Raw genomic sequence first — 14,116 nt, 5'->3', positions numbered from 1 at the left:
TAGCTTGTACAATACAACCTCAGTTCAATCCTTCAATTCTCCGCACATGCGCACTGTTCACTCCACCGCAACAAACGACGATAACATTCTGTTCTACTGCGATGAAATTCCCTTATCTCTTGAAAAGGTTGGTGTCGTTACTGGCCTCTACCGCTTTGGGAAGACACGGGACTTCTCAATGGAGCAGATGCTTGTTCGCAACGACAAGCCCAAAGATCCATTCTGCTTCTCCTCTTGCAAGGAAGGTGTCGCAGCAGCTCGCGCTCTTCAAGCGTATCAACAGGATGATGAACAGATCATCCGAACACAGCCTCTCGTGGATTCCGAGTATCCTCATCTCCAACATGGCAGAGTGCATGTAGAAAAGGGCCCGTAAGCCCATCTCCATGACAGCCCAGGACAGAACGACCACTCAATCCAGTATATTCTGACGCGTCTTTCCTGCCTGACTATACATCAGGGAGAGTTTGACTTGGCGGAGCAGAACAATCCTGATGATATCGCCTGGGAAAGTGTAGATGGTGGCCGGGAGGATCTTGAAGTAGAAGACATTATCGCACTGTGGAACATACTGTGTCCAAGCCGTCCGGTTCCCTGGACGGAAGAAGAACTCGACAAAGAATATCTCCTTGGCCCACAAGAAGATTTCGGCGAAAACGAGTCGTACGAGTACGCCAAGTTCTTGTACTGGGAGAAGGAACACGATCCAGGCGACATTGAACTTCTCGCCCGTTTTTACTTTGAACGCGCACGCGCAACTTTCCGCCCCTACAGCTTCGAACATTTCCTGTCCAAGGAACAAGATGAGCGGGACGTGAACTACAACATCGTGGATTACGCCGAGGAGAAACAGCCAGTTCATGTTCCGAAGGACAAAGAAGTCTTCGATCAGCTCCATGAAACCCCGGTGAACTGGGAGTGGAAGAAAGCAGGCTGTATCAGATCATGGCGTGCACAAGTCACTGATGTCCTTCCGGATAACCTCTTTGAAAACCGCAAGAAGTGCCGCGAAGCATACGATGCCCTGATTGAGTATCAAAACGATCAAGAGTTCAGCAACCTGCCTCACGCCGAGATCAAAGACTGGGCTCGTCCATGCTATGAAGGACCTTTTCCGTCATCTGCCGCCTGCGAAGCTGTCTGGAACCCACTTGTTGAAAACTACCAAGCTCTTTCGAAAGCTCGTAGTGTTCGGTCAACACTCATGGCGAAGATGTGCGATGGTGTTTCTCTTCCTCCTAACTCGAAACTGGTTGGTCAGGCCGACGGTAGTAGTAGTGAAGACTACAAGCCCGGGTTTGTATTTGCCATTTCAAGCGATGCTGTATCTGTCCTGCCGACGTATATCACTCAGCCACCGACCGGAGGTCTCATGGAATATGTTAAATCTAGTCGACACAACTCAGTATTTGGCTCAATTGATGGTACTCCACGAACAAAACAGGCTGCTCCATCTAAGAAGGTCCAAGGTGCTCCTTCTGCGAAGATGCTTGCTTCGTATGTGGAAAAGAAGGCTTCTAATTCTCTTCCCAAGAGCAACATCCAAGTCCCGCCGGGCATTCTTGCTGCATACCCAGCAGATAGAATTAGAACGAGCACTCCAAATATGGACATCCATGCTGCTCAAGAGGACCTTTTTGGGGATGTCTGCCAGTAGTGGTTCAGATCGATCGGCACAGATCAATCTCTCCAACTCATCAGGGAGCGGCCTGAAGAACTGGAGCAGTTCATCGGATGTCACGCGTTACACGGCTTCGAGTTGGGAGAACCAGCACGCCGACCCTCCTTGCGGACCCACGATTCGTCTCTCCCAGGCCAGTTTCACAGAACAGTTGCGCCAAAGCCCCGTCAACTGCTCTACTCCACTTTGCAACCCGGTTCAGCTTGCTCATAATCCAGCCGGATGGCTTGGACCGAATAACAATACTGAGAACGGGATGCTTGAGCTTTTGTATGTTCAGCAGCATCATGACTTTCTATTCGGTGTACTCGAGAGGCATCTCGGAATTACATTACTGTAGATCATAGGGTGCCTCAGGGATAATGATGAGTGCAATAGTTGTTCCGAGCGAGCACGAATGGCAGACTTGCAGCTTTTGGGCCACATAGGGATGATACATGGGTGTGTATATATCGAGGAACTAGTTCTTAGCGATAAAGGGCGCATTTTAGATGCATTTGTATTTGAAGTATATAGATGGTCTACCATACCAGGTATTATCAATGGAAAGTTTATAACTTCAAGCGGCTTTATATGTTCATTAAGTTTTTGTTGAGCGAAGACCAAGCGAGGTTTGGGACAAATGGGTATAACACTAACCATAACAAGCCACAATGACGTCTTCAAGCATGCGCCCGTGCCTGCTCACTACACAAGCTCCACCCCGCAAAGCTTGACACAACAACGTTCATCAGCTCCCAACATGGCTGCGGTGACCTATATTCTCTTATGAACTCTATTTTGTTCAAATAAGGTTTGATAATACACAAAAAGCTTGATTCTTCACAGTCATGACAGTGCCCGTTGCTACTGGAGACAACCTTCTTCACAGGCTACTGTAATCTACCTCATTACTTGACACCCTTCTGTACTTCTTGCCTGGCTAGGCCCGCTTTTGAACCCACACGGGTCGACTAACACTGGCGCCGGGAATAGTTGCTCGGACCGACCACAAGCATGTTGACGCGTCCACGGCAGACACGACAGTGATGGTGTATTGCTGTACTACTGAAGATGCTTACATAGCGAAAGCTGCATTGATGGCATGATATATCTGCTTACACATGCATGCTCGAATTAGTAGTGATGCAAGATTGAGAACATGCAGAGGTCACTACTGGCATACCAAGAGCACCAAGGTCATGGGCTCAGTTCTGGCTCCGATCAAATCAGAACCCCGTCTATTGAATCGTGGCTAGCCTCGTTCTCCGCGGTCATAGCAAATCCTTTGCTTCCTAACTGGACCGGCAGTTCGCTTGCTTCCACTCGGTAACTTTGGACCCCGACTACGGATAAACGCTTATATCCGAATATGGCAACAATCAGGGAACATCTTATAGGATAGTTCGTTGACGTCGCACGCCAACCAAGATGCTGTACCTGGCGCTTTACTGTTTTTGATAGTCATGATGTCGGCTCGACGTTACGTAGCTTCGGCCGATGTGGTCGGTAGAAACGTGAGGTATTGTTTGTCGACGTCACCTAGATCTGTATAAGAGCTTCGGTTTCGTTAGGTTTTGTCGGATTGTACATCGACGTGGTACCACAGCACCAAATTGTCATTCAAGATGCGATACTCAACAGCCGCATTGTTCTACTCCCTAGCAGGCCAGGTCTACGGCCTCCCTAGACCCCAAGGGTCTACCAGTTCTGACACTGGTAGTGGCTCTAGTTCTGGATCTAGCTCTGGATCTGATTCTGGCAGTGGTTCAGTACCAGGTCCTGTCGATCCGTCACAAGTTCTCAACATGCCACTGCCCTCTAGGGCATCGGGCTCGTTGCGTGGTACAGAACAGTTGCTTGGCTACAATCCCTCGAACTTAGTCACAACTGAATCAACAGTCATACCACCTGACGAGTTTGAGATCGCACCGGGACAGTCTGAAGACCCAAAACTTGGCCTCTACATTGATCTCAGCAATGTGGAGAACCCACAGCCGATTCGTGGAGGCACAACGGGACCTACCGAACCTGGGCCACGGCAAGCTTCTCGAGAGAGACGATAATTAGAATTGCTTTGCTAATATTTACCAGTACCCCGGCATATGATCGTCTCAATAGCGATATCTATGCTCCACCACCATCCGACATGGGCGAGGTCAGCAACGCAAAGTGGCCATTCGGATTGAGCCACAACCGTCATGGTCTTGCAGGAGCAGGTTGGGCCCGATCACAAAACACCGACCAGCTACCCTCATCTGTCGCAATGGCTGGAACAAATATGCGACTCAGTCCGAACGCTTACCGAGAACTCCACTGGCACAAGCAGGGCGAGTGGGCCTACATGTATGATCCACAACAACTCAAAGCCTCTTCCACCAAACTAACACATCAACCAGGCTGAACGGCAGTGTCCGCATTGCCTCAATGAACGAAGCTGGCCAAACCTTCGTCGACGACGTCCAAGCCGGCGACGTATGGTTCTTCCCACCCGGAATCCCACATTCAATCCAAGCCTTCGAAAACGGCTGTGAATTCCTCCTCATCTTCAACGACGGCTCCTTCAGCGAAGAAAACACATTCCTCCTCTCCGAACTCATGCTCCGCAACCCAACCTCTGTGCTCGCCAAAAACTTCCGCACCAGCACCGCCGCCCTCTCAAACATCCCGCAACAACAACTCTGGATCTTCCCCGGCACGCCCGCACCCAAGAACATCAGCGAGCAAAACGTCACGGGCCCCGCGGGCGCCATACCAAAGGAAGGCGCGTATACCTATCACTGGAGCCAACAAGCCCCCGTCCGCGTACCAGGCGGCACTATAAAAATCCTAGACCCATCTACTTTCCCCATCGCCAGCACTTTCTCCGCAGCCCTCATAACAGTCGAACCAGGCGCCATGCGCGAACTCCACTGGCACACCACATCAGACGAGTGGTCCTATTTCCTCTCTGGTTCCGCACGTCTCACCGTGTACGAAGCCCCCGCCGCATCCCGCACGTTCGACTTCTCCGCCGGCGACGTCGGCTACGTTCCTGTGCCTAACGCGCATTATCTGGAGAACACGGGGAATGATACGTTGGTGTACCTCGAGGTGCTGCAGAGTAGCCAGTATAGTGATATTAGTGTCAATCAGTGGTTGGGGATTACGCCTAGGCAGATTTTGAAGGATCATTTGAATGTTGGGGATGAGTTCTTGGATGGGCTGACGAAGGAACATGATTTTGTGGTGCAGGGGAGTCGGGATTTGACGGAGACGGATTTTACGCCGGAGAGTCATGGGGGTGCGTAGGTGGGGGATTTAGTGATGGATAGTGGTGGCGAGCTGTAGTTCTCGAGATGATACTCTGCTTGAGATGGACGTCTCGACGTAGCTGCGTGTATCTCATTTAGTAGATGACTGAGCATAAAATAGTCTAATATGTAGCCTAGCCAATCAAGGAAATTTGATTGTACATCCTCTACAACTCAGTGTACTGTATCATTCCGTCACATTAGTATGGCCATGAGGTAAAAGGCTGATGCGACTTTGGATACCCTCGAATACCCTTTGATCTTATTACAAATTAATTGCCACAAGTCGCACAATTTCATACACGGAAGTGTATCAGGTCATATCAGCATTTAAGCACAATGATAATCACGATCACAATCTTATCGTCACATGCTCACATTATCAGAATACCAGCCTTGAACATATCCTTTTATTTATCTCATCTCATCTCATCTTACCCAACTGCCTCATCCAACCATCCCCATCCCCATCCACAACCCCCGCTACCCAAAGCACGCCTCAAACCCACCACCTAGCGAGACCAACTCAAACCTCTCGCTCAAGAACCCCCCAAGAAGGAGTTCGAGCAAGAAAAGGTGAGTCCAAGTACTCAAAGCCAAAGTGTAAGGCGAGAATATGCTAAGAAGGAGCTCAAGACTATGAGTAAGAACAAGGCGATCGATCGGTGTTGTAGTAGAGTCGAGCTGATGTGAGAGGAAGAAAGGAAAGGAAAGGAAATACAACGAAAGAAATGGTAAAAACCCATATACACACACAAACAGACAAAAACAACCCAGAGGGGCATGGATGGGGAGGGAGCAAGAAAGAAAAAAGAAAAAGACGCCTGAACTGATCGATACCCAATACCCAATATGCATAACAATGCAATACAAACCCATTCCGTTATCCAAAACGAAAACCCCCCAAGTCCTCAAAACACCGTATTGAAACATTCGCGACCCGCGCTTTCCATCCCTGCACAATTTATTCAAACCGACACCCAGAGAAAGAAGGAGCACATCAACGAGCACTCAACTTCCAACCGGCGAGCGCATTAAAGCTAACATCGCCCTCCAAATCATCATCCTCAAACCCCTCCCATGGCAAATCCTCGTCGTCCTCATCATCATCATCATCATGATGAACAAGACCGTGGTTCTTATCCTGTTGGCTTGTAGACGTCCTACGCACAACTTCAACACTATGATCGTCTTCATCTACAAAGCTGCGAATAGTGACCTTTTTCGCTGCTTTCTTCTCAGGTTGCTGCTGCTGCGTCTTGGCTTCAACTTCTTCTTGTTCCTCGGCACGGATCTGCTCGGTGATGTCTTCGATATCCTGCTCAGTCATATCGTCGACCTGCTGGCCCTCGAGGACATCGTAGAGGCGGTAGATTTGGCGGTCGAGTAGTTCGATTCTACGGAGCATATCTTGGATGGCAGCGTTGAGTTCGCGGCGGCGGCGGTCGCCAAGACTGGGATCGTGGTGTTCGAGCATGGCACGGTGGACGGCGAGCTCGGTGTGCAGGTGGACACGCTCATCTTTGAGCTCCTTCACTACAAGGGCCAGGGCCTCCTTGGGTGATTGGGCTGGGCGGAGAGTAGCGTCTACGTCGTCTGCCGTGCGCACGGATACTCGAACGAGCTTGGGAACACGCAATGGCTCGGTGGATGTGGTGTAGCCTTCACGGCGGCAGACAGTGCAGTTCACATTGTCGTGGTCCTTGCTGATTGGCTTGCATGAAGTAGCCGTAGTAGGCGACTTGGCAGAGTTGAGCTTGATATCGGGGACGATGAATGCAGACGTCATCTCAGTAGGGGCACTGCGCCGTCTCCGACCTGTGTTGCTCATGCTCGATGCGTCGATACCAGACTGCTTTGTTTGAGTAGCCTCCGTGTCCGCGTCAAGGTTCGACATGTTACCAGTGTCTTCCTCGAATTGGGTGGCATTGGTGCGCTGTGTAGTGTCCTTGAGCGACGACTTGCGTACAAGAGAAGGTCGGCGTTCGCTCTTGGCGGAAGCAACTGACCGAACTGTATCTTCCCGGGCCTGGCGTTGAGATCGAATGGTATCGTCACGAATGGGCTCATCTGCTTGAGCAGATGTTGCGCGAAGACGAGCAGCTCGCTCCTCCTCCAGACTACGTCGAAGTCGGGCAATGTCATCCTTCTTGATGTAGCTCAGCTCGGTGATATCGAGATCCTCGGGGGGCTGAATGTTGGTTGTTGTCTGCCTAGAAGGATTGCGGGAAATGCGAATAGTTGAACGAGGCGCGAGAGACAGATCGGTCGTGGACTCTACCTCAGTCTCCGCAGTAGCGTGCTTGTCAGCTTTAATAGGCGCAGAGACACTTCGTTGAGAAAACCTCGAATGACCAGTGTATGACTTTCGGGGGCTTTCCTCCACGCGGCTCTCCTGGTTGGATGCATTCGCAGCCCTGCTGTTACGGACCTCTTGCTGGACGGGGTTCCTAGTGCGCGTGCGGGTATCCTCTCGGCGATAGCTTGGCCTGCGTTGTAGAGGCTCTTCGAAGACGCGTTCTGTCACTGTACTCCTAGTAGTAGGTGCAGTGGTATCATCGAAATTGCGGTCGTTCACGTCCCGAGCCTTTCGAACATCACCCTTTCGGATCTTTCGCTGTAATTCAGCCTCCTTCTCTGCCCATTCCTGGCTGTCTGCGTCTAGCTGTGCCTGAAGCTCTTGAAGCTCGTTGCGGAGGTTCTCATTGTCTTGGAGCATAGCCTCGCTTGCCTTGTTCTGATATCGTTCTCTGAACCCTTGGATGGTGTCATCGCGTCGATCAACCTGGGCACGCAGAGTAGCCTCTTTCTTGGACCAGCGTTTGACATCCACCTCACGCTTTGCCTTCAGCTCTGCGATTTGAGCCCTGAGCAAATCGTGTTCAGACTTCAAACGAGCGTACTGAGCCTGATCTTGACGCGCCTGTTGCAGTTCAAAATCCTTACGAGTGAGCTGCTGGGTGTTCTCGTCTTGTTGGACGCGTATCTCTTGGCGGTGTTGGGACTGATCCTGCTCGAGCTGCTCACGAAGCGACTCGTTCTCTGCGCGAAGAGTCTCAATCTCGTCGCGGAGTTCCTCGTTCTCGTTGCTCAAGGCAGTCCTCTCGCTCTTCACTTCCTCACAAGTTTGGAAGGCAATCCGAAGCTGGGCGGCCAGGTTGTCCCGCTCAGTGCTTAGGCGCTTCTTCTCGATTTCCAGTACAGCAGACTTGCGGTCGGCGCGATCGAGTTTCGTTCGGAGGGTTTGTAATGTAGCGTCAGTGCCTGTTTTATTAGTAACAATCAGAATCAACCTTGTTGGACAACTTACGCGTCTTCTCGACCTTCCAGCCACTCTTAGCGGTGGCGTCCGAGTCTTGTGCGCTGTCACTGCGGCGCAACTTCTCATGAGCTTGCGCTGTCGCTCTCAGCTCAATCAACTCCAAATCCTGCTCTTCAATCTTCTTCTCTTGCTCCGCACGTTCCTGTTCCATTTGTGCAACCTTCTCCTGGAGCTGCTGAAGTGCAGAGTAGATGGCCTTTTCTTCGTCGGGAGTGGGGACATCCTTGATTGGAATGTGCGATGGTCGGCGGCCACCGTATGGCGGCTGGGCGAAGCGTGATTTGGACGTCCTGGAGAAGACGGGAGTGCCGTCGCCGAATACACCGGAAACCAATTCGGTGAGATTGGGAAGATCGGGCAGGATAAAAGATTGCGCGGTTGCGTTCTGGGCTGTGGCTGGCCTTGAACGAGGTGTAGCCTTCGCGTATGACGGCGCGTCGACATGGCCATCAGTCTGGAGGGAAGTCTGCCGGCTCCTGTTACCCCAGCGTGTGTTCTTGGTCGAGTCCATGGTCAATGTCGGCGGGCGCTGGTCCATGAACGATGACTCATCTTCCGACAGCTTTGCATGTAACTGAGAAAGCGAAGTGCGGCTGCGATCACCCTTTCCGTGCATGGCTGGGGAGTTGCGCTTGCTGGCGGGGCGCGGTGATGCGGCGTCGAAGTCGTTGCGCGAGGCGCGTCGGATTGCCGCGTCGCGTCGCAGACTTCCAGTATCTGCTGGCAGCGACTTGCGCGAACGGTTGGTGGGTGGCGTCATGTTGTATAGACTGTCAAATTGAGAGCTGACTTTGTTGGGGGTGCTGCGGTTGCTACGGTTTCCACGAGCCTGTTCGATGGACATGCTTTCCTCATCCGATATGCTGTGGTCAAAGTCGCCGAACTCCTTGTTTACCATGGATGTGTCGGGTTGCACCTGCTCTGGTTGGAACCCCGCCCAGCGATTCATTTTCTTGGCCGTTGAGCGAATGCCTCGATATTGTGGAAGCGTGTCTGTGAATTCAGCCACGTTTTGCTGTGTTGACATGAGCACATCCGGATCGTTAAAGAAGTCAGAGTCTGAATGTGTGTCCAAGCCTATTTGGGTAGGATTGGAATCGCTCCGTGGTGGCGATGGTGATGTGATATTCCTTGGGCTATGGCTCAGACTGCGTGATAGTTCCCGAATGGCGCGCGCCTTCCCATCACTGGTGGGAGGAGACGACTGCATTTTCAATTGTGAGGCTGCTGCGGCAGCTGTGTCGGCGATTATCGCGTCGTGTATACGAGTATAGGGTATAGAAAAGATGCTCCGTAAAGACTACCGAAACAAAATTACTGCATGGGAACAAAAGCCAATCCAAGTACAATCAAAGGACTTGGAGCGCGTTGTGGTGGAAAGTGCAATGCAGTGTTGTTTAAGATGAAGATGATGCGGGTGCGTGTTTACCAAAACAAAGCTAACGCGCCCTGACCCCACCCACCAATCATTATCACTCAGCTTCCAGCCCCCTCCAAAGTCTGGCTTTGTCGGTGGGGTCATGCAAGACGCGTAAAATATAGTTTAGCTTGTATTCTGCTATGGTAATTGTTGCTTTTACCTCGCGCTGTCACGCCCCAAAGGTATCTCGAAAACAAGCCCGTGCCCAGCACTCCGAATGCGCCGCGTCACGCTGTTTAATGCAAATGAGCCCCGTGTTTATATGCCATCCCACGTCACCCCTCTCCTCGAGCACAATTGATCCCATCTCAGCGTGAGGCCCACCACTATTGCATGCACAAATAGAAGCGCCATGGAGCCGGCCAGGCCACCTAGGCGGAAACGACTTCCCATGATTCCAATGTCAAAGCTAAGATGTACGAAATCGACAGATGCCAAACAGAGCAATGGATATAGAACGCGAGCATCCGGCACAAATGGCTGGCAAGGGGAGAGCAGACTGAATGCTTTTGCGCAAAAGAGGATTACTTTGATTGCGCTGGTCGTCACCGGGTTCTTCACAGCCCTATACAGGATCGAAAAGGCGCTTGGCGGCGGCGGCGGAGGTAACATCAGACGTTGGGGTGACGGTGTTCTAGGCGCAGGCGATGGAGGCGGGAACTCCATCTTCCTTCTCAAGATGACTGCTCCATCTTCGGAAGACTCTCTCCTCATCACTTCTGGATGTGGCGGACTAGGCGAACGGTCCATGACGGTTGCGCTGAGTTTAGATTGACCAGGACGTGCATAGTTGACCGAAGAGCGCTTTTTGTTGACTTGTGTCGGTGCTGGGCTGGGTGTGTCTGCTCGTGATATGCGTGGACTAAATTCATTGAGACCAGGTGGACTCGCATATGCATTGTACTCGTCAAACACCAATGGCGACTTGAGCACATGCAGAATCTCCTCAGCACCAGGACGCTCCTCAGGATTGAGAGCGAGCAGGCGTTTGAGTGATCTATAGAGCTGCTCAGGCAAATCAGAGCGTATGCGTTGTTCGTCATCGATACCAGCCCAGGCCGAGATTTCCTCCCTGAGCTGATCCAGGTCCTCACTATCCTCGTCAACACCATCAGCATTCCGATACGGCAGTCTCGCGAAACACATAAAGTAAACAATCATGCCGAGCGAGAAAATGTCCGACTTTGTCGTAAAGTTGCCAAACGCACCACCTGGTCGCTCCTGACGTAGTACCTCAGGAGCACAGTATGATATGGTTCCAGTGGCTCCTGTTGAGTTTCTTGCCGAGCTCGCCGACTGCACTTCGCCGAAATCGCTGACCAGAACCCTGACCTTATGGCCTGTGTGATGAAGTAAACAATTGCTAGGCTTAAGGTCTCGATGGATGTAACCGTTCGCATGGAGATGACTCAGACCAGACGTGATATCCTTGAAGAAGGATATAATTTCCTCAAAGTGCATACGGCGTGGGCTATGCATGTCGCCTGGGTCCTCCATCTGGCCCTTTGATCTCCTTCTGAGTCGCTCCTTCATCTGTTCCTTGGTGACAGACGTTTTGGTAGTACCGAGAATGTAGTTGTGAAGATCTCCCCCGTTGCAGTACTGTTGCAGTATGAACGCGCATGGCACACTGGGTCCAAAGCTGGATATTTGAAAGTCCTCCAGCCATACGTGACGATATGATACCAGGTTCTGGTGCGATAAGGTCTGGAGGAGTTGGACTTCGATCAATACCTTCTCCAGCCATTCGTGGTCGTCGCCCACCGGTACTCGCTTGCACGCGAACTTGCCGAGGTGTACGCCATCCAAGACGTGCTGCACCAAAAGCACAACACCCTTGCCTCCTCTTCCTAATTCGCGCTCCTCTATGAAAAAGTCTTTGAAGTAGTTAGGACTGAAGGCCCTGGCTGATATACCATGGCCCTTAGCGGGTTGAGCAGGCGTACTACCGACAAACTCCGTTCCTTCTGGTGTGTTGAAGCTGTTCATACGCATTGGCGCAGGTGCTAGTTGTTTATGTGGTGATGACGGTCGTGATCCTTCTCTCGACCCAGGTTGACTCCTCCGGAGCATCTGAAAGTAGGCGGGATTCACGAAGCCATTGTCGGTGGGTACTGTCTGCGCAGTATGTTCATGCTCGTCGCTGTTGTCTTCGCCGCGTGGCGACGGTTCGCGGTAGGCTCGGTGGCAATAGGGGCACGACGTAGAGCCGATTTCAGTCGTGCGGGAAGCATCGCGGAGAGAGAGCTGTTTGGAGCGTTGATCAAAGACGACTACTGCAGAACCGTGACGTCTGTAACCCTAGGTCAGCTTGACGTTTTTCCTGGGTCGCGGCCTATTTCTAGATACTTACAGCACAATCTCGCGCGACTCAGCCGGCGCATAAGGTATGAGCGACATGCTGGTGTATAGCTAGTTGGCGGTCTTTTAATAGTGTAGTCCCTGCCTAATACGCCAGCACACGATGGCGCGCAGAGTCGCCGACAAGTTTGCCGAGTACGCCAAAAGAGCCCACACAAATGATTACGTTGACGTGAATGTTTTGTCAGGCGGGAATTGGTAATATATATGGTGGTACCACCTCTTGTATGCGGGGAAGGCGCGGAGATGCAAGGCAGTAGAGCTCTCAATCGATAGCCCACAGCCGGTAAGAGTAAGGGTTGCGAACTGCTTCGCCTTTGTTATCTTGGGCCGGCATGACCGTGTTACTCAGATAGCGCTGACTGTTGTCATGGCATGTTGTGTTGTTAAGCAAGTTTTGGTGGGGAAGTGTGGAACGGCAAGGGCTTCCTAGCACTTAACGCCAGGGTCTGCGCGCACCACATTCATTGTTCGCAGCATCTGATCACCGAGCTCACATTGGACTGCTGATAATTCCTGAGTTTTGCTTCAATCTATCATACGCCATCAAGATGGTGTGTACTCCCACGCATTGGCTTGCAGATGAGCCTAGTCTCCCCCTCTCCTACTAGAGCGCAACACACCCTCTAGAGATGGCTCTTGACCAACATGCCGCCCTCCCAGACCTCGCCCTTCTCAAGCTTTTGCCAGCCATCAACGGCACCGATCTCCACGCAGACCATGTTCTTGTAGCCGTCGTCTGGGGAGAAGTCGCCCATGGCCTTGGCCTTTTCGATCCAAGGGTTCCAGGTGACCGTGTCCTTGACATTGTCGCGGATGACGTCGAAGCGAGGCTTGCCATCTTCAGTAATTGATGTAGTATCCTGCTTGATGTCCTTGTAGACGCGATCGACCTCGCCGGTAATCTTGAGTTGGTTATCGCTCTGTGTGTGGGTCGACGCGTCAAGAACCTTGTCAATGTACTCGGTGCCGGAGAGGCCGGTAATGGCGACCTTGGAGATGTCTGAGATCTTAAAGTAGGTGTGGAGCAGGAACTGGAACTCGAAGCTTTCCTCGCCCTCGTTTCGGACAGTAAGTACCGCCTGTAGGCTATCCTTGCTAAGTGTGACGCTGTACACAAGGCCAAAGTCCAGCGGCCACGCCTTGCGTGACTCTTCACTCAGAGACTGACGGTCGAGGCCAAAGTCGAGCTTGACAGAATCCGAGTCGAGCGCATCTTCGGCAGTCGACTTGCCCATGTACTCCCAGCGTGATCCGCGAGCAAAGCCGTGTTGAGGAAGCGATGAAGTTGGGTGTCCTGACTTGGGGGGAGGGCCAAAGACCTGGTAATGGCTGTGAGCAATCATGAAGCATTACAAAGACAACTCGGAACATACTGGGAACACAACGGGAATACCACCTCTCACTGGCTTCTTGCCAGTCAGATCAGCAGCTTCGCTCAACCACAGGTTCTCCGTCTTGCCCTCATTGCTCTTCCAGCTAGTGACGGTAGCTCCAAAGAGCAGCACCTCGACGCTCTCGCCCGACGGAAGTCTCGCAACGACCTTCTGGCTGCCGCCTTCTCCGACAATGTCAACTTGAGGGCCAGGTCCAGAAGCAGTGGGTGCGTTCAAGGCAGAAGGGCGGTTCGCACGGTCGACCATGATGACGTTGTGTTTGTGTAGATGAAAGTAATGGTGGGGTACTTGTTGATGTTGCAGCGGCTTTGTTGGCAGTGAGGATTGTCTTTATTCGAGAACTACAATTGGCATCAGAATGACAGAAGAAATTGGTCTCTTATTTACTCACAGTCAACAGCTCCGTCTCCAGGTGAGTTGTTTGCGGCAAGTGAGGGGCAGTGGGTAGCTGTTGGACGTGCCCCACCAACTTCTGCCAGCACCGCGCACCACCAAGCGTCGGTGAAACGCATAGCACGTTTCAGGTGAGGTCGACTTGCATTCGCCTAGCTGCTCCGCCCGAAGTTTATTGGGTCCTCCCGTTCCCCGGTGCATAGCTCCCATGGTCCAGCCACCGAGATGCATCTTCGCCCGCATGCCTGGTGAACCGACAGACCCGAAATT

The 14,116-nt window shown here is 52.0% G+C and overlaps 4 protein-coding genes across 4 annotated transcripts; 1 reads left to right on the top strand and 3 right to left on the bottom strand.

Annotated features, from left to right (window-relative positions):
- Positions 1-46: 46 nt before the first annotated feature.
- Positions 47-4,951, top strand: PtrM4_020880 (Cupin-1 multi-domain protein; the record flags this gene model as incomplete). The annotated part of the gene is made up of 5 exons (XM_066103420.1): positions 47-352; positions 461-1,497; positions 1,535-1,951; positions 3,755-4,006; positions 4,060-4,951. 5 exons carry the CDS (start codon positions 47-49, stop codon positions 4,949-4,951), a joined length of 2,904 nt encoding a protein of 967 aa, XP_065965622.1.
- A 1,141-nt stretch (positions 4,952-6,092) lies between these two features.
- PtrM4_020870 (Cep57-MT-bd multi-domain protein) lies at positions 6,093-9,485 on the bottom strand (the record flags this gene model as incomplete). The annotated part of the gene is made up of 3 exons (XM_066103419.1): positions 6,093-6,116; positions 6,155-8,217; positions 8,264-9,485. The coding sequence occupies 3 exons, from the start codon at positions 9,483-9,485 to the stop codon at positions 6,093-6,095; spliced, it is 3,309 nt and encodes a 1,102-aa protein (XP_065965621.1).
- Positions 9,486-9,953: 468 nt separating this feature from the next.
- On the bottom strand, positions 9,954-12,095 carry PtrM4_020860 (SPS1, Serine-threonine protein kinase; the record flags this gene model as incomplete). The annotated part of the gene is made up of 2 exons (XM_066103418.1): positions 9,954-11,988; positions 12,049-12,095. 2 exons carry the CDS (start codon positions 12,093-12,095, stop codon positions 9,954-9,956), a joined length of 2,082 nt encoding a protein of 693 aa, XP_065965620.1.
- A 587-nt stretch (positions 12,096-12,682) lies between these two features.
- PtrM4_020850 (enzyme related to aldose 1-epimerase) lies at positions 12,683-13,699 on the bottom strand (the record flags this gene model as incomplete). The annotated part of the gene is made up of 2 exons (XM_001931929.2): positions 12,683-13,378; positions 13,433-13,699. 2 exons carry the CDS (start codon positions 13,697-13,699, stop codon positions 12,683-12,685), a joined length of 963 nt encoding a protein of 320 aa, XP_001931964.1.
- Between the last annotated feature and the right edge of the window lie 417 nt (positions 13,700-14,116).

Source organism: Pyrenophora tritici-repentis, chromosome 1 (genome assembly GCF_003171515.1).
Source record: "Pyrenophora tritici-repentis strain M4 chromosome 1, whole genome shotgun sequence".
Classification (NCBI taxonomy): domain Eukaryota; kingdom Fungi; phylum Ascomycota; class Dothideomycetes; order Pleosporales; family Pleosporaceae; genus Pyrenophora; species Pyrenophora tritici-repentis.
Note: the sequence above shows the minus strand (reverse complement) of the source record. Positions and strands in the feature narration are given on the sequence as shown.